Source organism: Bufo gargarizans, chromosome 8, assembly GCF_014858855.1.
Source record: "Bufo gargarizans isolate SCDJY-AF-19 chromosome 8, ASM1485885v1, whole genome shotgun sequence".
Classification (NCBI taxonomy): Eukaryota; Metazoa; Chordata; class Amphibia; order Anura; family Bufonidae; genus Bufo; species Bufo gargarizans.
The window spans coordinates 38361755-38378315 of NC_058087.1; the positions used below are offsets into that span (position 1 = coordinate 38361755).

General features: G+C 43.6%; 1 protein-coding gene across 1 annotated transcript in view; it reads right to left on the bottom strand.

Moving 5' to 3' along the window:
* The window catches only part of GAD1 (glutamate decarboxylase 1), a 59684-nt gene extending 43635 nt beyond the window's left edge, over positions 1–16049 (bottom strand). Inside the window, exons 1-2 of the mRNA XM_044304097.1 lie at positions 15980–16049; positions 11391–11453 (exon numbers count right to left, since the gene is read on the bottom strand). Coding sequence (XP_044160032.1) covers positions 11391–11453; positions 15980–16049 — 133 coding nt within the window. The remainder of the gene's footprint in view (positions 1–11390; positions 11454–15979) is intronic.
* Positions 16050–16561: the final 512 nt, after the last annotated feature.

A 16561-nucleotide genomic window follows, 5' to 3' on the forward strand; every position in this document is an offset into this window, starting at 1 on the left:
GCTACTGAGAGCATTCCCAAATGTCACAGGGGAACAAGTGGAAGCCCAAGGCCAAGGCAGAGGAGGAGCAAGAGGTCGCCAAGGCAGCTGTGTCACGGCCAGCTCCTCTGAGGGCAGGGTTAGCATGGCAGAGATGTGGAAAAGTTTTGTCAACACGCCACAGCTAACTGCACCACCACCTGATACGCAACGTGTTAGCAGGAGGCAACATTTCACTAACATGGTGGAACAGTACGTGTGCACACCCCTCCACGTACTGACTGATGGTTCGGCCCCATTCAACTTCTGGGTCTCTAAATTGTCCACGTGGCCAGAGCTAGCCTTTTATGCCTTGGAGGTGCTGGCCTGCCCGGCGGCCAGCGTTTTGTCTGAACGTGTATTCAGCACGGCAGGGGGCGTCATTACAGACAACGCAGCCGCCCTGTCTACAGCCAATGTGGACAAGCTGACGTTCATAAAAATGAACCAGGCATGGATCCCACAGGACCTGTCCATCCCTTGTCCAGATTAGACATTAACTACCTCCCCTTAACCATATATTATTGTACTCCAGGGCACTTCCTCATTCAATCCTATTTTTATTTTCATTTTACCATTATATTGCGAGGCTACCCAAAGTTGAATGAACCTCTCCTCTGTCTGGGTGCCGGGGCCTAAATATATGCCAATGGACTGTTCCAATGTTGGCTGACGTGAAGCCTAATTCTCTGCTATGACATGCAGACTAATTCTCTGCTGACATGAAGCCAGATTGTCTGTTACGGGACCCTCTCTCCTCTGCTCTGGGTGCTGGGCCCTAAATATATGACAATGGACTGTTGCAGTGGTGGCTGACGTGAAGCCTCATTCTCTGCTATGACATGCAGACTGATTCTCTGCTGACATGAAGCCAGATCCTCTGTTACGGGACCTCTCTCCTCTGCCTGGGTGCTGGGCTTAAATATATGCCAATGGACTGTTCCAGTGGTGGGTGACGTGAAGCCAGATTCTCTGCTATGACATGCAGACTGATTCTCTGCTGACACGAAGACAGATTCTCTGTTACGGGACCTCTCTCCTCTGCCTGGGTGCCGGGGCCTAAATATCTGAGAATGGACTGTTCCAGTGGTGGGTGACGTGAAGCCAGATTCTCTGCTATGGGACCTCTCTCCAATTGATATTGGTTAATTTTTATTTATTTTATTTTTATTTTTATTCATTTCCCTATCCACATTTGTTTGCATGGGATTTACCTACATGTTGCTGCCTTTTGCAGCCCTCTAGCCCTTTCCTGGGCTGTTTTACAGCCTTTTTAGTGCCGAAAAGTTCGGGTCCCCATTGACTTCAATGGGGTTCGGGTTCGGGACGAAGTTCGGATCGGGTTCGGATCCAGAACCCGAACATTTCCGGGAAGTTCGGCCGAACTTCTCGAACCCGAACATCCAGGTGTCCGCTCAACTCTAGTCACGACGTATTGGGACTTAGAAATTCAAATCTAATACAAACGAGTCGGTCCTGAACGGATGCATTGGTTTGTATTATATCGCTGCGGATCCGTCCTGTACAAGTACAGGACAGATCCGCATGAACGCAAGTGTGAAAGTAGCCTTAGGAGGTGATGTTTACATGGGATTGTGCGTTGGAGGCAGCTAAGGAGGAGGTGATGTTATTTACATGGGACTGTATGGTGGAGGGAGGATTATAACTGCAGGGGGGACTGCAGATCCAGGGGACATTATAGGCGGTCTTATTACTACTGGGGGCTCTATAGGAGGGCCTTTTAGATCCGCCTTATTTCTACTAAGCGCACTATGGGGGCCTTATTACTACTGAGGGGTCTGTAGGGAGCTTTATTACCACTGGGGGAACAATAGGGGGCCTTATTTCTACTGGGACATATTTATTGGGGTTTGTGCCCTGGATCTTTTGAGACCCTAGCAACGCCCCTGGTTTGAGGGTTTAGTAAGACCGCAGAGTGCACCTGTCTTTGCAAATATTATTATATTGTTATACTGGTTATCACATCCATATAATTGCTATCTTGTGTAGGATGTTTATTGTGGTACTTGTGGTCCGCTGCGGGCATCCTTCCACTGTATGAATTTTTGCTGGGGATCGCCATTAGCAATGGGCCACAAGTGCAGGATTTGCTCCCCTGTATATACATGCACGACTGCATGTGGGTTTGAGCACTTCCTGCCTGTTTAACACCACGCCATTTTTATTCAGTTTGTTTGTATATAGAGATGCCTGGAGGTTTATAAACTCCAATTTAACCCTTTCTCTACCAGCGCCGTACATGTTGCGAACATGGCGCCCGCTCGCACATGCAGCGAGCGGGCGGACAATCCTGGAAACCCTTTTAAACATTACACTTCCATGTTCTCGCCTCGGAGCCTTGCAAGACGATGTGTCTGGAGAAATAACTCTACGAGGTTGAGATATCAGGTGCTTACCAGACATAAAGGGGAGGCTCGGGGCCTGATTTCTCGCTTTACCATAAACCTAGCATGTAGAGACTAGAACTAAGTTTTGGTAGGAGACAATAACCTCTACCTCTGCCCTACCAACCTTTCTGTATCTATCAATCACAATCTGCAGATCTAGACAAACCTTTTTGGGCCTTGATACGTCTATTAACCTATAAGTTTTTTACATCCTAGGCTCTCAAGCAGTGATGGCCAGTTCGCATTGTTCGCCCGCGAACATATGCGGGCTGCCATCTTTTTTCACAAGTCCAGCGAGGCACAGGTTAGCTCTTACATGTGCCTGTGCCGCGAGCCGGTCTGAAATCAAGTGCAGTCAGCGGGAGCAGGCAGTTCCAAAAACAGCCACCGGGGGCCTTCAGTGGGCTGTTCTCAGAACTGCCTGCTCCGGGTGACCGTATTTGTTTTCAGACCGGCTCACGGCTCAGGTAAGGACTTACCTGTGCCTCGTCGGACTTGTGAGAAAAGATGGCAGCCCGCATGTGTTCGCGGGCGAAGACTGCGAACTGGCCATCACTGCTCTCAAGTCCTGCAACCAGTCCAAGAGTCTGTTGCTGGGTCCCTGTTGCCCAGACAGCTACGGTACGCCTATACAGGCTTCTTACACTGAATTTCTATTCTCTGAAATCCCAGGTTACATCTCCCCTCATTCAAAAATGTGTGTGCTAAGACAGATAGACCTTGCACATTTCTCTAATGTGTATGGCCAGGTTGGAGGGTTTGTCCATCGAGGACAACTCCTTTTGAAAAAAAGAAGACTGCTTTTCTTAGTCCTATCTATTGATCAGCTGCTCTCATCAGGAAGCCATATCTAGGGACACATTCCTCCTCGTACCGGCTGTCCATGTAATGCATGCGCTCTCTATCCTGGTACATGGAAGGGAGTGTTGTGTGACCCAATAGGGGTCGGGATGGTCAGGTTGAGCACAAGTTGGAAGGGTCATTAAAGGGGTTGTCTCACATCAGTAAGTGGCATTTATCACGTTGAGAAAGTTAATACAAGCCACTTAATAATGTATTGTGATTCTCCATATTGATTCCTTTGCTGGCTGGATTAATTTTTCCATCACATTATAAACAGCTCGTGTCCACGGGTTACAGTCACCGCTGCGGCGCAGATACGAGGTGGCCACGACAGGAGCTGCTGCGCATGCGTGCCTATGTGTGCTCCAACGGTCCCGGCCACCAGAGGGGCTGGCACTTTTTCCTATAGTGTGCAAGCACAACCACCACTGCTGGATTGTAGGGAGGTCAAACACTGGAAACGAGCGGTGTATAATGTGATGGAAAAATGAATCCATCCAGCAGTAAAGGAGGCAATATAGAGAATCACAATACATTAGTATTAACTTCCTCTACATGACAAATGCCATTTGCTGAAGTGAGGCAACCCCTTTAAAAGGCATCTGTCAGCAGTTTTGTACCTATTACACTGGCTGATCCGTTACATGTGCACTTGGCAGCTGAAGGCATCTGTGTTGGTCCCATGTTCATATGTGCCCGCATTGCTGAGAAAAATAAAGTTTTCATATATGCAAATGAGGCTCTAGGAGCAACTGGGGCGTTACCATTACACCTAGAGGCTCTGTTTTCTTTGCAACTGCCGCGCCCTCTGCTCTTTGATTGGCAAGACCAGATATTTAAAACATCCTGATAGCTGGTTCTGTCAATCAAAGTGCAGGGGGCGTGGCAGTTGCAGAGAGAGCAGAGCCTCTAGGTGTAACGGCAACGCCCCCGTTGCTCCTAGAGGCTAATTTGCATATATTAAAACTTCGTTTTTCTCAGCAATGCGGACACATATGAACATGGGACCAACACAGATGTCTTCAGCTGCCAAGTGCACATGTAACAGGTCAGCCAGTGTCATAGGTACAAATCTGCTGACAGATGCCCCTAATAGATTTTCCAGGCGGATGCCCCAAACCATTTAATGTGAAGCCTCCACTTCTATAGTGATCTGATGCTTACTACCAGGTAACAGTCCATGCATGGTTGCAGTTCTGGATTTGCGTTAGCAGGAAGCATAGGGATTATGTAGGGTTCATGTGGGGCACAAGGTTGGGGAGATATCTGCAGGATGTTCTACTAGTTAGAGTAAGACATTGTATTCTAATCTTTATGGTCGTGTTTTTGTGTCGTGATCCATTTCTCTGACAGCTGCATGTTGTAGAAAAGACAAAAAAATATAAAAACTACACATGACTTCATCTCTTCTAAATTAAAGGCTACGATGTGCGCACGGGGCCCGCTAACTCAGATGTCAACCTACGCTGATAGCAGACAAGATTTTATCCGAAGGGCTGTTCTCTGCCATCTCTCTCCCGGATAAGCATGATAAGTGGGAATTTTTGTTTCAAATACAGATCTGTTTTCTAATTCCTTATCTGAGATGTCACATCAAGGACTTGGCACAAATTCCGATGCCAAAGAGAGAACCTGCGTATTTGTCTTGATAACCAGACATTTTAATACCTGCTGGCAGATGTGGAGTATGATAATAATAGAGAGAGCGAGATATTCGCATTAAACTGGAGCGCACACAACACGGTAAAGCAGTCATTTACATCTCAATAACTTTTCGTTTACAGGGAGATACCGTATATCTTGGCCTGAACTGCCATTTGAAATACACAAGAGACAGGCCTCCTCCAGGCGTTCTCCAGAAGCTGTCAGTCATGGCTGGGCTTGGGGTAAGTGGTTGCACAGGGCACCTAATCTACTGAAATGGCTGCTACTGACCCCCATAGCTTGCGTCTCTGATCCCGAACCTATGCCATGTCAAGTGCTCAGATTGCAATGATAAACCTTTTTGGGCCTTGATACGTCCACTAACCGATACCTTTATTATATCCTAGGCCCTCAAGTCCTGCAAGAAGTCCAGGAGTCTTATGCTGGGTCCCTGTTGCCTAGGCGTGTAGTTTTGGCACTATACGGTAAACCAGTGTTCCCCCACCACCAAGGGCTTAGGAGCCATATATGATTTGCAACCCCCCCCCCCCCCCATGTCCATAGGAGCCCTGAGTTAGGAACCCAGCACTTGCTACAATAAGACATCCACAATATCACAGACATATCTTGTACCCAGAATCACTGTACTTGTGGATAGGCCATCATTAAAAAAAAGAGTCTTTAAAAAAGAGGTTGTCCAAGTTAAGTAAAAACTTGGGTAGCCCCTGTAAGGCTGGGTTCACATCACGTTATATGCCTCAGTTTGACATATACGTTACAAAAAAATATATACAAAAACTGCAACACGCCACGATCTTGTATCCTGCACAGTCCAGTTCACCAAGTGTTTTTTACGATGGACCTCTATGGTGAACAAATGCCACTGTATAGGCATCAGTCTGAGGCATCCGTTAACATATTACGTTTTTTGTATACATTAAAATGATAGGAAAAATATGAATATGAACCCAGCCTAAATGTGCTAAAATAAACTAAAGAAGTGACCCTCACCCCTTTTCTCCCCCGTCTCTTCGAGCACTGTGCTCCGGTCCTACCCTGCACACCAAGTCCCAGTTGCAGCCAATCACTGGCCTCAGAGGACGATGTCCCATATACTGCTGAGACCTCTAATTGGCTGCAGTGGTGACCTCCTGTGTACTGCTGAGGTCAGTAATTGGTGGCACAGTGATCTGTGTGCACGGACGTCACCCTGCAGCCAATCACTGGCCTCAGCGGAGATGTCCCATATACTGCTGACCTCTAATTGGCTGCATCAGTGGCATCCTGTGTACTGCTGAGGTCAGTAATTGGTGGCACAGTGATGTCCCCTGCAGCCAGGAATATGACGTCAGTAGTATGGAGGATCAGAGCGCATTCTTATTTTGTCGTTCAGGGGTTGACCGGGTTTTTTTTGTTTACCTCGGACAACCCTTTTAACTTGGGGATTCACATTGAGTGCATGTCAGACAAACCTGCTAATTTCAGCAGGATTAACCGACCCTCTAACATGTATAAGCGGTGTCTGTACCATCTCCCATGAAGACAGATGTTGCTGGTTCTCATCGTGCCCAGGCCTTTGTTCTTCCAGAGCTGCCTGGTAGCAGCAGATTCCATTTCTTGACCGAGAACACACGCATGCTTAACCGAACTGAGTATGCATGTGTGTTTGGGGTCAAGAGAAATGGGTGCTGGCTGAACAAGCATTTGGCCAAGAGCTTTCTAAGGTGTATGCAACCTCCGGTTCTCCAGCTGTGGTGGCGAAACTACAACTCCCAGCATACTCCATTCACTTTTATGGGAATTCTGAGAACAGTCAAGCAAGTGGGCATGCTGGGAGTCGTAGTTTCAAAACGGAACAGTCGGGTGCATGAGATATATATTAGTCATGGCTGGGGTCTGACTGCTGACGGGTCTGTAGGACAAGTGTTGGAATTGGAGATTACATCATTGCTCGTCTCATATTGCATACACCTAATGAATGACTATGTTGCACCCCCCTATTGCACCTGATCCAGGAGGGTGGGGGGCTTTTACACAAAGCCTGTGTTGGTGTATCTGGCAGACAGGTTCACTGGTGCGTTACTGTATCAGCTCTGCTTGCCTTACTAAATTAAAAAGATGATGGCAGGAGCCCCCCTTCTGCCAGACACTGCGCGAGCTGCTAGCAAAATGCTCCATTAAATCCGCACCAGCTGCTATTTATAGACCGAAATTCACTTTAAGAAGAATCTCTCCCCTCTCTTCCAGCGACCCTGCCTTGTACTTAATATGCTGAATGTACAATTCCTTCAAGACCAGGAGGACATGTGTGCTGATAGCAGCTCGACACACAATTCTGTCTTCCTAAGATAATATTTCCAGGATATATTTGATGAGGGCAGGAAGGACCTCTCCGTTAATTTGCCTCCGAGATAGCAAAGCATGGATTGTCACTACAGAATATAAAACACAATATAATATGACCCCCATTGCTGGGAGGGGTGAATAGGGGTCCCAGGGAAGCCTATCTCTCCCAAGCAGGTCTGACTGCTGCCGGTCTGCTGGGCCTCCCATTCATCTTTCCTCCCAGGAGACCAGTGTTTTGTTGGAAGATAAGCTTGAGAAATTTTCAACACTCTATGATCCCATTGCTTCCATCATTACCAGATCCCCTCGGGGATCTCCAAATCATTTACAACATTAACCCATGCCAGCGCTCGGCGTACCCGAGCGGCCTTGTATTATCGAACTGATTAACGTCAGATCATTAAGTGCCCGTAATGAAGTGGCTGCCGGATCATAATCACTGAATTCAATCACTGCTCAAAGTCCTTCCAAGAAGAAGACACCAGGAAAGGAAAATGTGTCCTGCATATGTTCCTTGGAGGTGGAATAGAGGAAAAGTGAAGCTCACGTAGTCAAACTCTCTGTGGCAGAAGATGGTGCGATGGCCTCCAGAAATATATTATAGGAAAATATCATATTTACAAAATATATATTTTTTTTTTATAAAATTGCACCGGACATGCACAATTTGCTGCACCTAACGTGGAATGTTAGGCTACCTGCATGCGGTTTAGGCCTCATGCACACGAATGTATTTTGTTTCCGTGTCTGTTCCGTTTTGTTTTTTTCTGCGGATAGGATGCAGACCCATTCATTTCAATGGGTCTGCAAAAAATGCGGACAGCACACAGTGTGCTGTCCGCATCAGTATGTCCGTTCCGTAGCCCCGCAAAAAAATATAACATATCCTATTCTTGTCCGTTTTAGGCATTGTTACAATTGATCCCCAAAAAACGGATGACATACGGATGTCATCTGTTTTCTTTTTTGCGGACCGCAAAACACATACAATCGTGTGCATGTAGCCTTAGGGCTCATTCACACGAACGCATGAAGCCCATGCTGTGGACCGCAAATTGCGGTCCGCAATGCACGGGCACCGTCCGTGGGGCAGGCGCATGAGGATTGCAGACCCATTCACTTGAATGGGTCCGCGATCCTTCCGTTCCGCAAAAAGATAGAGCAAGTTCTATCTTTTAGCGGTGCGGAAGCACGGAACGGAACCCCAGAAAGCACTCCGTAGCGCTTCTGTAGTGTTCCGTTCCATGGTTCCATTCCGCACCGTTCCACATCTCAGGATTTGCGGAACCATTGATATGAATGGGTCCCCATCTGTGATGCGGAATGGCCACGGAACAATGCCCGTGTATTGCGGATCCGCAAATGCAGTCCGCAATACGGCAATGGGCATCACACGTTCGTGTGAACGAGCCCTCACAAAGAGAATTTCCACATGGGTTTTCACGCAGATTCCTCTGTTTCTGCACCAAATCCAGACTAAAAATGTGTTACTTGTGGATTTTGATAACATTTTTTCCCTATGCAAACTGTGCGGACCGCAAAAAACGGCGCGGTGGTGTGCATATAGCCTTATTCTGTGCAGAAATTGACCTGCTGTGCGGATTTCAAAATAAATAGCATGTCAATTATGTTTGCGGTTTTAGCTGCCGATTTTGCCCTTTTCAATGGAAGGGTGAGATCTGCGGCAAAATCGTATCAAATCCACACCAGAACCCACAATTAGAAATTGCGGATTTTGGTGCACATATGCTGCAGAAACGCATAAATCCGCAAGGATGTGAACAGCGCCTTAAACACATTTCGCTTCCTTACACCACTGCATTGGTGCTGTGTATGTACGCCAGTATTTTGCCCCTAAAATCAGTGTATATCTCTAAGGGTACTGTCAAACAGAGATTTTGGGCACCATAGGAATGAATGGGGTTGAGGCCCGACTTGCATGTTTGCTGCAACTGCGACAAAAATTGCATCAAAGTTGCAAGTCCTGCTTTAACCCCATATGGCTGCCCTGCCTCACTGTGTTATTTGGGGTCGATATGTGTCATGCCCAAAATCACTGTCTAGCTGTACCCTACGGGCTCATGTGCACAAACGTATTTTTTTTTCATATCCGTTCCGTTTTTCTGGGGTTTTTTGTGGCCCGTATGTGGAACCATTCACCTCATTCCGCAAAAAAATAGAACATGTCCTATTATTGTCCACATTACGGACAAGGATAGGACTGTTCTATTATGGGAGGGACAGTCTGCTCTGCAGAATGCACACGGCCGGTATCCGTGTTTTGCAGATTTGCAATTTGCTGACCACACAACATCCAGTGGTTGTGTGCATGAGCCCTAATCTTTTATATACACTTTTTGACCCTGTCAAGGAAGGCGCAAAAAGTTTCCAAAAATACATAACAAATTTGCCACAAGCACCATAGAAATATACATTGGAGCAATCACGCCAACAGTTCACATATCACATACATATTATGTGCCCGGCTCTGTTCCATTTTATTGACAATTGAATTTTTGTTTTTGTTACTTTTTGTTCTATTTATGCTGCAAATGTGTCATTTTAAAGACTTTAAGGCCTTTTTCAGACAGTCAGTGTGAATGGTGCAGAGAGGGTTGTTTGGTGGGGTAATTATTCCGTGAAATACTGGAAGGCCATTATTAAAGGGGCAGTTGTGATTATCAGAGTCTTCTGTGTTGGGTTGTCCAAATATCTTTACTGTTGTGACTTATTCTTAGCACCTTAGATAACTCTAGGTGTAAGGATGAAACTATCAAATGGATAGACCAAAAAACTATCCTCATACGGAATTATAATCTTTGCTTCCATGGTACCGAACCAATATCATATGATGAGTGACATCCTTTAGGCTACATGGTGATTTTGGGCGTGACACGTGCTAAGTATTACAGTGAAGCAGGGCAGCCATAGAAATGAATGGCACCACAGTCAGGGGTGCACCTCCAATGAGGCCAGGTGAGGCAGCTGCCTCAGGCGGCGAGACCTAGAGACAAGCGGGGGCAGTGGCAGGGCCATGAGAAAGGGCACTTCCATGATGGAAGTGCCCATCTCTCTATATTCGCCTGAATCACAGTATGCCTTTAACAGTAGGGCCAACAAGTAGGGCCACGGTTGCTAAGACGGCCACCCCAGAATCTAAAAAAATTCAGCAGTGATGTATTCTTGGCGATTTTTGGAGTTGCGGCAAATGTGTGAGCCGCGCTGTGACCCAATTCATTTCTATGGCTGCTCTGCTACACTGAAATACTTGGACGTGCAAAACGTGTCACACCCAAAATCGCCATGTGGCCAAACCCTTAGGGCAATGCATTGGACATGTTCTCAAATTTAGGTTGATGATGAATTGTTATCATGTAATTTTGTCATGTATCTGACAAGGTTCGGCCAAAATTCCCTGTAACGCACCTTTACCTTACTGGCCATGCATTTATATTAGGTGATCAATACAGCATCACTTTGACGCATTGTTTTATATAGGGGGCACATGGCTATTTTGAGGCACTTCTTTGCCAATAAAAAAGAAAAAATAGACTATTTCTGCAAATGAATCCTCACCTACAAACACATACATCACGATGGGCTATTGGGCTTGTTTCTCTATCACTGTGTCCTGATAAATGAGTTCAGCTATTCTGTATACAGCCGCCAGGGGGAGCTCTGGTGTAGGCTGTCTGTGAGTTGGAGGAGGAATGATGGATCTTGTGGACTTGATTTATTTCAATAAATGAGATTAATGACAATATTAACGTGAACAGACATTTTCTTTTGTGTCTCGATATTTCAGCACCGCACTGCTACCTTACACCATATTTCCCTCTTTAATAGGGATAACACTAGATAGATATAAAGAGACAGAGAGAAAGAGAGAGAGAGAGAGAGAGAGAGAGAGAGAGAGATCGATCGATCCAAACACAGATGCAGCAGAGCTGAGTTTGCTTATTGACACAGGGGCTACTAATGTCTTATTTTAGTTTTGCATGGGACTGCTGCAATTGGGTTATCAAGGTGTGGCGAAAGAAGCAGATTGCATAATACATACTCAACTCTGCTACATCTGTACATATATTGTATAAACTGTTCACATCAAGAAACAAAGGATCTGCCACCTACCACATATCTTTAGTCCCAGCTTTTTTGAGCATCCTTGTGCCACCCCACACCAGGTGTCATAGGCTGCAAATGGAATACAGAATATCAACACCATGCAAAGACTGTATCAGTATGGTGGCAGAAAACACAAGTGAATGATGTACCATCACAGAATTCCTATTCACACAGGGTGCACAGAGCCGCAGCATTACTAAACCGCGATTACATGTTGCGGTTTTTATAAGAACATCGCAAGCTTGTCCTGTGTAAATACCCTGCAGCCACACTCCCTATAGATAATTGTATTATTTCATTAACTAGATACAAACTAACAATTGTAGGTATTTCTATATTATCCGGCCTCTTATATTAACCCGAATTCTAAATGTATTTATTTATTACTTGTACAAGCGAAGTCAGTAGCTATCAGTGCACTGAAGGGGAAGCCGGATCCGATCCTGTGCACCATGGACTATGTGCAGACACAATGCAGATCAGTGAGTGCCCGGATAATGGAGGAGAACTGCTCCATCAGGGCTCCTCATCTGTGTCCTGGGCAGTTGGCATCCTTTGGTTCAGCTCCAGTCAAGTAAACAGCCATGAAATGGGGGTCAGGGAACAGAGCAGGAATTAATTGGCTGAAAAATAGTATTTGACTGGCTGATCAGGCTGACTGCTTACAGAGGGTGAGGGGGAGGTTCTGCACAACACCCCAGCAACCCCAAATTAAAGGAGCACTAACGATAGATAGATAGATAGATGGAGATAGGTAGATAGATATAAATTAGATAGACATAGATTAGATAGGTAGATAAATATTACATATAGATGGATAGATAGATAGATGGATAGATAGATAATAGATAGCCATGGACTGAATGTTGCTTGTAAAGGATATTTACAGTCAGCATGAAATGGCTGCTACCAGGGACTAATAGAATGCTTTCAGAAAATGTATAATGAAGGGTTAAGTCAGCTCTCTCCATATGGACGGGCGGGTTTCAGTTTTTCGTTTGTGCTCCTAATGGAAACTTGGATATTTGTGACAGTTCCTGTTCTTACTGATTGTTTTATATAGAGAAGATCCGATGTAGCCTGACTGTGACCTGCCCTCATCTCCCCTCACATACAGAACTGTGCAATAAGTGTCAATTCAGACTCATCACCTGGCGTTTTAGAAGTTTCTTTCGTTTCCATCTATTTCTCTATCTAATATCTTTCTATCTAATATCTATCTATCTAATATCTTTCTATCTAATATCTATCTATCTAATATCTTTCTATCTAATATCTATCTAATATTCTATCTAATATCTTTCTATCTAATATCTTTCTATCTAATATCTTTCTATCTAATATCTTTCTATCTATATCTATCTATCTAATATCTTTCTATCTAATATCTATCTAATATCTTTCTATCTAATATCTTTCTATCTAATATCTTTCTATCTAATATCTATCTAATATCTTTCTATCTAATATCTTTCTATCTAATATCTATCTATCTATCTATCTATCTATCTATCTATCTATCTAATATCTTTCTATCCATCTAATATATATACACTATCTATCTATCCATAGTAAATATCTCTGTATTGACTACTATTGCTATTGTTCACAGACCTCGGGTGGTGGAGGTTTTGGCCTCATGTCTGTGAGAAGTACAAGACAATAGATTATCTAAACGACCCTATTGGATCGATCCTGCTGCCTTCACTGCTCTTCATTATCTTTTCAATTTACACTCCTGTGTCCTCAGTTTTCATTGTATCAAAACTCTCCCACTTTCTGACTGGTTTGTGTGTGTGTATATATATTTATGCCATATATGCCTATATGCTACAGGACTACACTACACCTTCCATATCAGTGAATTAACAAGGTGTGAATGGACAGCTAAATGACATCCATAAAGAACAGGTGTAGCAGAGCAGACTTTGTCATGTAACTGTTTTCCTTATTCCTAGTCTAGATGTCTTCATCTAGTAGCAGCTCCTTATTATAATAGCGGAAGTGAAGGAAACAATGTATCTGTATCTATACTGTGCACCCCCATAAGTACAATTATTACATTTCGTTAATGACCAAAAGGAAAATAGTAGGGAGACAGGAAAAATAAATGTTACTAATAAATATGGATTTGAAAAGCTATTCTTTTATTTATGCTTTTCTAACGATGGGAGATAAAAGGGCGTGAAAGCGCATGAAAATCGCACTGGCTGAGAATGACGTGAGAACATGCGTTAGATGTCTAGAAAAGAGAGCCACAAAAACTGAGCTTAGTCACGAAGCCTTGTATTTCATTTTTATTCACTTTTGCCTTTCTTTATACAATATATGTGATGATGGATAGCTAATGGACACGTTAGATAGATAAGATAGATAGATATTAGATAGATAGAAGATAAAAGATAGATAGATTAGATAGATACATGTTGATACAATATAGATTCGGTCTGATCACTGATAAAAGCAATGTTTTAGGTCAATGAGAATACATATATGCACGCCAATGACGTCATTTTATAACGACGTCAGATAAATAATTCAAGCAAAATAATTAGTGCAATAAATGATTATCCATAAAGGTCTTTGTAATTAATATGTGACCCTGCCGCCATTAACAACACATCACATAAAACAGGTAAAACGCGATGGAAGCTGTAATGATATAATGATGCCTCCACATCGAGAAGGAGCTGGAGAATGGGTTGTAGCTCCTTCTAGAAGTGCTCTTTTTGGTGGCTCTGGTGGGGGGTGAACATGCAGGTGTACAGGGAGGGGTAGGGGCGACATGAGGAGGGAGGGAAAGTAGTTGTGAGCCTCACATAAGCAGTAAATGGAAGGAGGCATCAGGGAGAAATATATGACTCTATACAGAGAGAAACAGAGCGTGTCTTCTCAGTCCCAGCAGCCAGGCACACATATACTGCCATATACTGGACAGACACATATACTGCCATATACTGGACAGACACATATACTGCCATATACTGGACAGACACATATACTGCCATATACTGGACAGACACATATACTGCCATATACTGGACAGACACATATACTGCCATATACTGGACAGACACATATACTGCTATATACTGGACAGACACATATACTGCCATATACTGGACAGACACATATACTGCTATATACTGGACAGACACATATACTGCTATATACTGGACAGACACATATACTGCCATATACTGGACAGACACATATACTGCCATATACTGGACAGACACATATACTGCCATATACTGGACAGACACATATACATGCACACTGATGACATTTACATAGATCATGCATGCACACTACACACCATATTACAAAATACAGACATTTAATACATGTTCAATTATTAACCTATATTACATATGTACAAGCACATATTACCAACACACAGTACATGCAGAAAACAAAACCATTCCAAACCTTACAAGCACACACATTTTACATACATACACTTTTATGCAACCACAGGCACATATTACAGACATATACGTCAATATACAGATATGTTATACCGTGTTACATACACCGACATATATCATACATACATGGACACCAGTTACCTGCATGTTCTTCCATGCGCACACCCACTCCCATACATTGTAATTCATCCATATTAGTTATTTATTTTTGTTACTTTTAAAAGCAAAAAACAATTAAATCATATCACACAATCTGTAAAAACGAAGAATATTTAGAGATTTATAATTTAGGCAATATTAAGTGACAGGTTTTGTCGATTATTGAAAAATCCTCCGATTAAATTGTTTTTCAGGAGAAAATATTTCTCTGTGCACTTTGCCTCCATCCTCTTTGGTTCCCTAATAATCAAGATAATGACCCTGTGTTCATGCCTCACAGCTTCTGCAGCCCTGTCAGGCTATGGAGTGGCTGGCAGCACTGTGTGTGTCTTGTCCTGCTCCTCTTTGTCTCTTATCATTATGTCACATTATATATATGTGACACACATTGTGTGTGTGTGTGTGTATATGTATGTGTGTGTGTGTGTGTGTGTGTGTGTGTATATATAAAAAATGTCTATCTATCTATCTATCATCTGTCTACCTATCTATCTATCTATATGACACACATTGTGTGTGTATATATGTATGTGTGTATGTATATATATATATATCTATATATCTACCTACCTACCTATGTATCTAATCTATAAATATGACACAATGTATCTATCTATCTATCTTTCTCTATCTTTAACTACATTGACCAGATCTGGTGTAACTGGATGCAACAAGCTCCTCAGTCACCACTCCTCCAACTACAGGACAATATAATCCCTTAAACGCAGGACAATTTGCCCCACAAAAACCTGCAATTATTACCAGATGCAGTTGATTATAGGATTCACTAAAAGCCTAGACGGAGCAAGAAGAGGACCTCATTGAAATGCTAATACCAGTACATTTGCTCTAATCAAGCCTGAGCATGTTTCATTGTTTCAGATGGCTCCTATATATTCAATGGCATCCATATAGTTGTGCCCTGTTACATGCAATCTTTCCATAGCTACATTTGTCTCAACCAAGAATGAACCAACCACACATGAAATAAAATGAGTCTCCTACTTGTAGGTCGCAGATTAGATGGATTGGAGTCCTGGTTGGCACTGGAAGAAGGAGGAGAAGAAGAAGCCATTTCTCTAGTGACAAAGTCCTTTGTTTAGTTGACTTTAGTTGATGTCAATAGCTCCTTTTCTAGTTGTCCAGGAAAGCTGTGGAGATCCACCTCAAAGGGAGAAGAAATGCACTTTATTAGGGTGAAATGGGTTAAAGGAGATCCACCTGGACTGAGATGACCTTGGAAATCTCAGTTTCTGTTGGCAATGACCTAACTCCAACCTAAGCTTGGAAGGCTTGTCATTTCATGTGAAGTGGAGGAGGACACCGGCTTGAAGGCTATGCTAGGGCTGGTAACAAGAGGCTAGCCTAAAGTCAGATCTATTTCTAGTCTGTCCCTAGGATACCTGTCCTGGCTCGGCAGACCACGCAGTCTCCTGGAATTATATCAGTGGACACTGAGCTTCTTCAATAATGATTTGTGTCAGGTCCATCCCAGATATTGGGAAAAGGGTGAAATGATGGAGAACATGAAATACCCTACAAATGGGAAACCATCAAAATGTGTGTAATGCAAACTTATTACAGTCA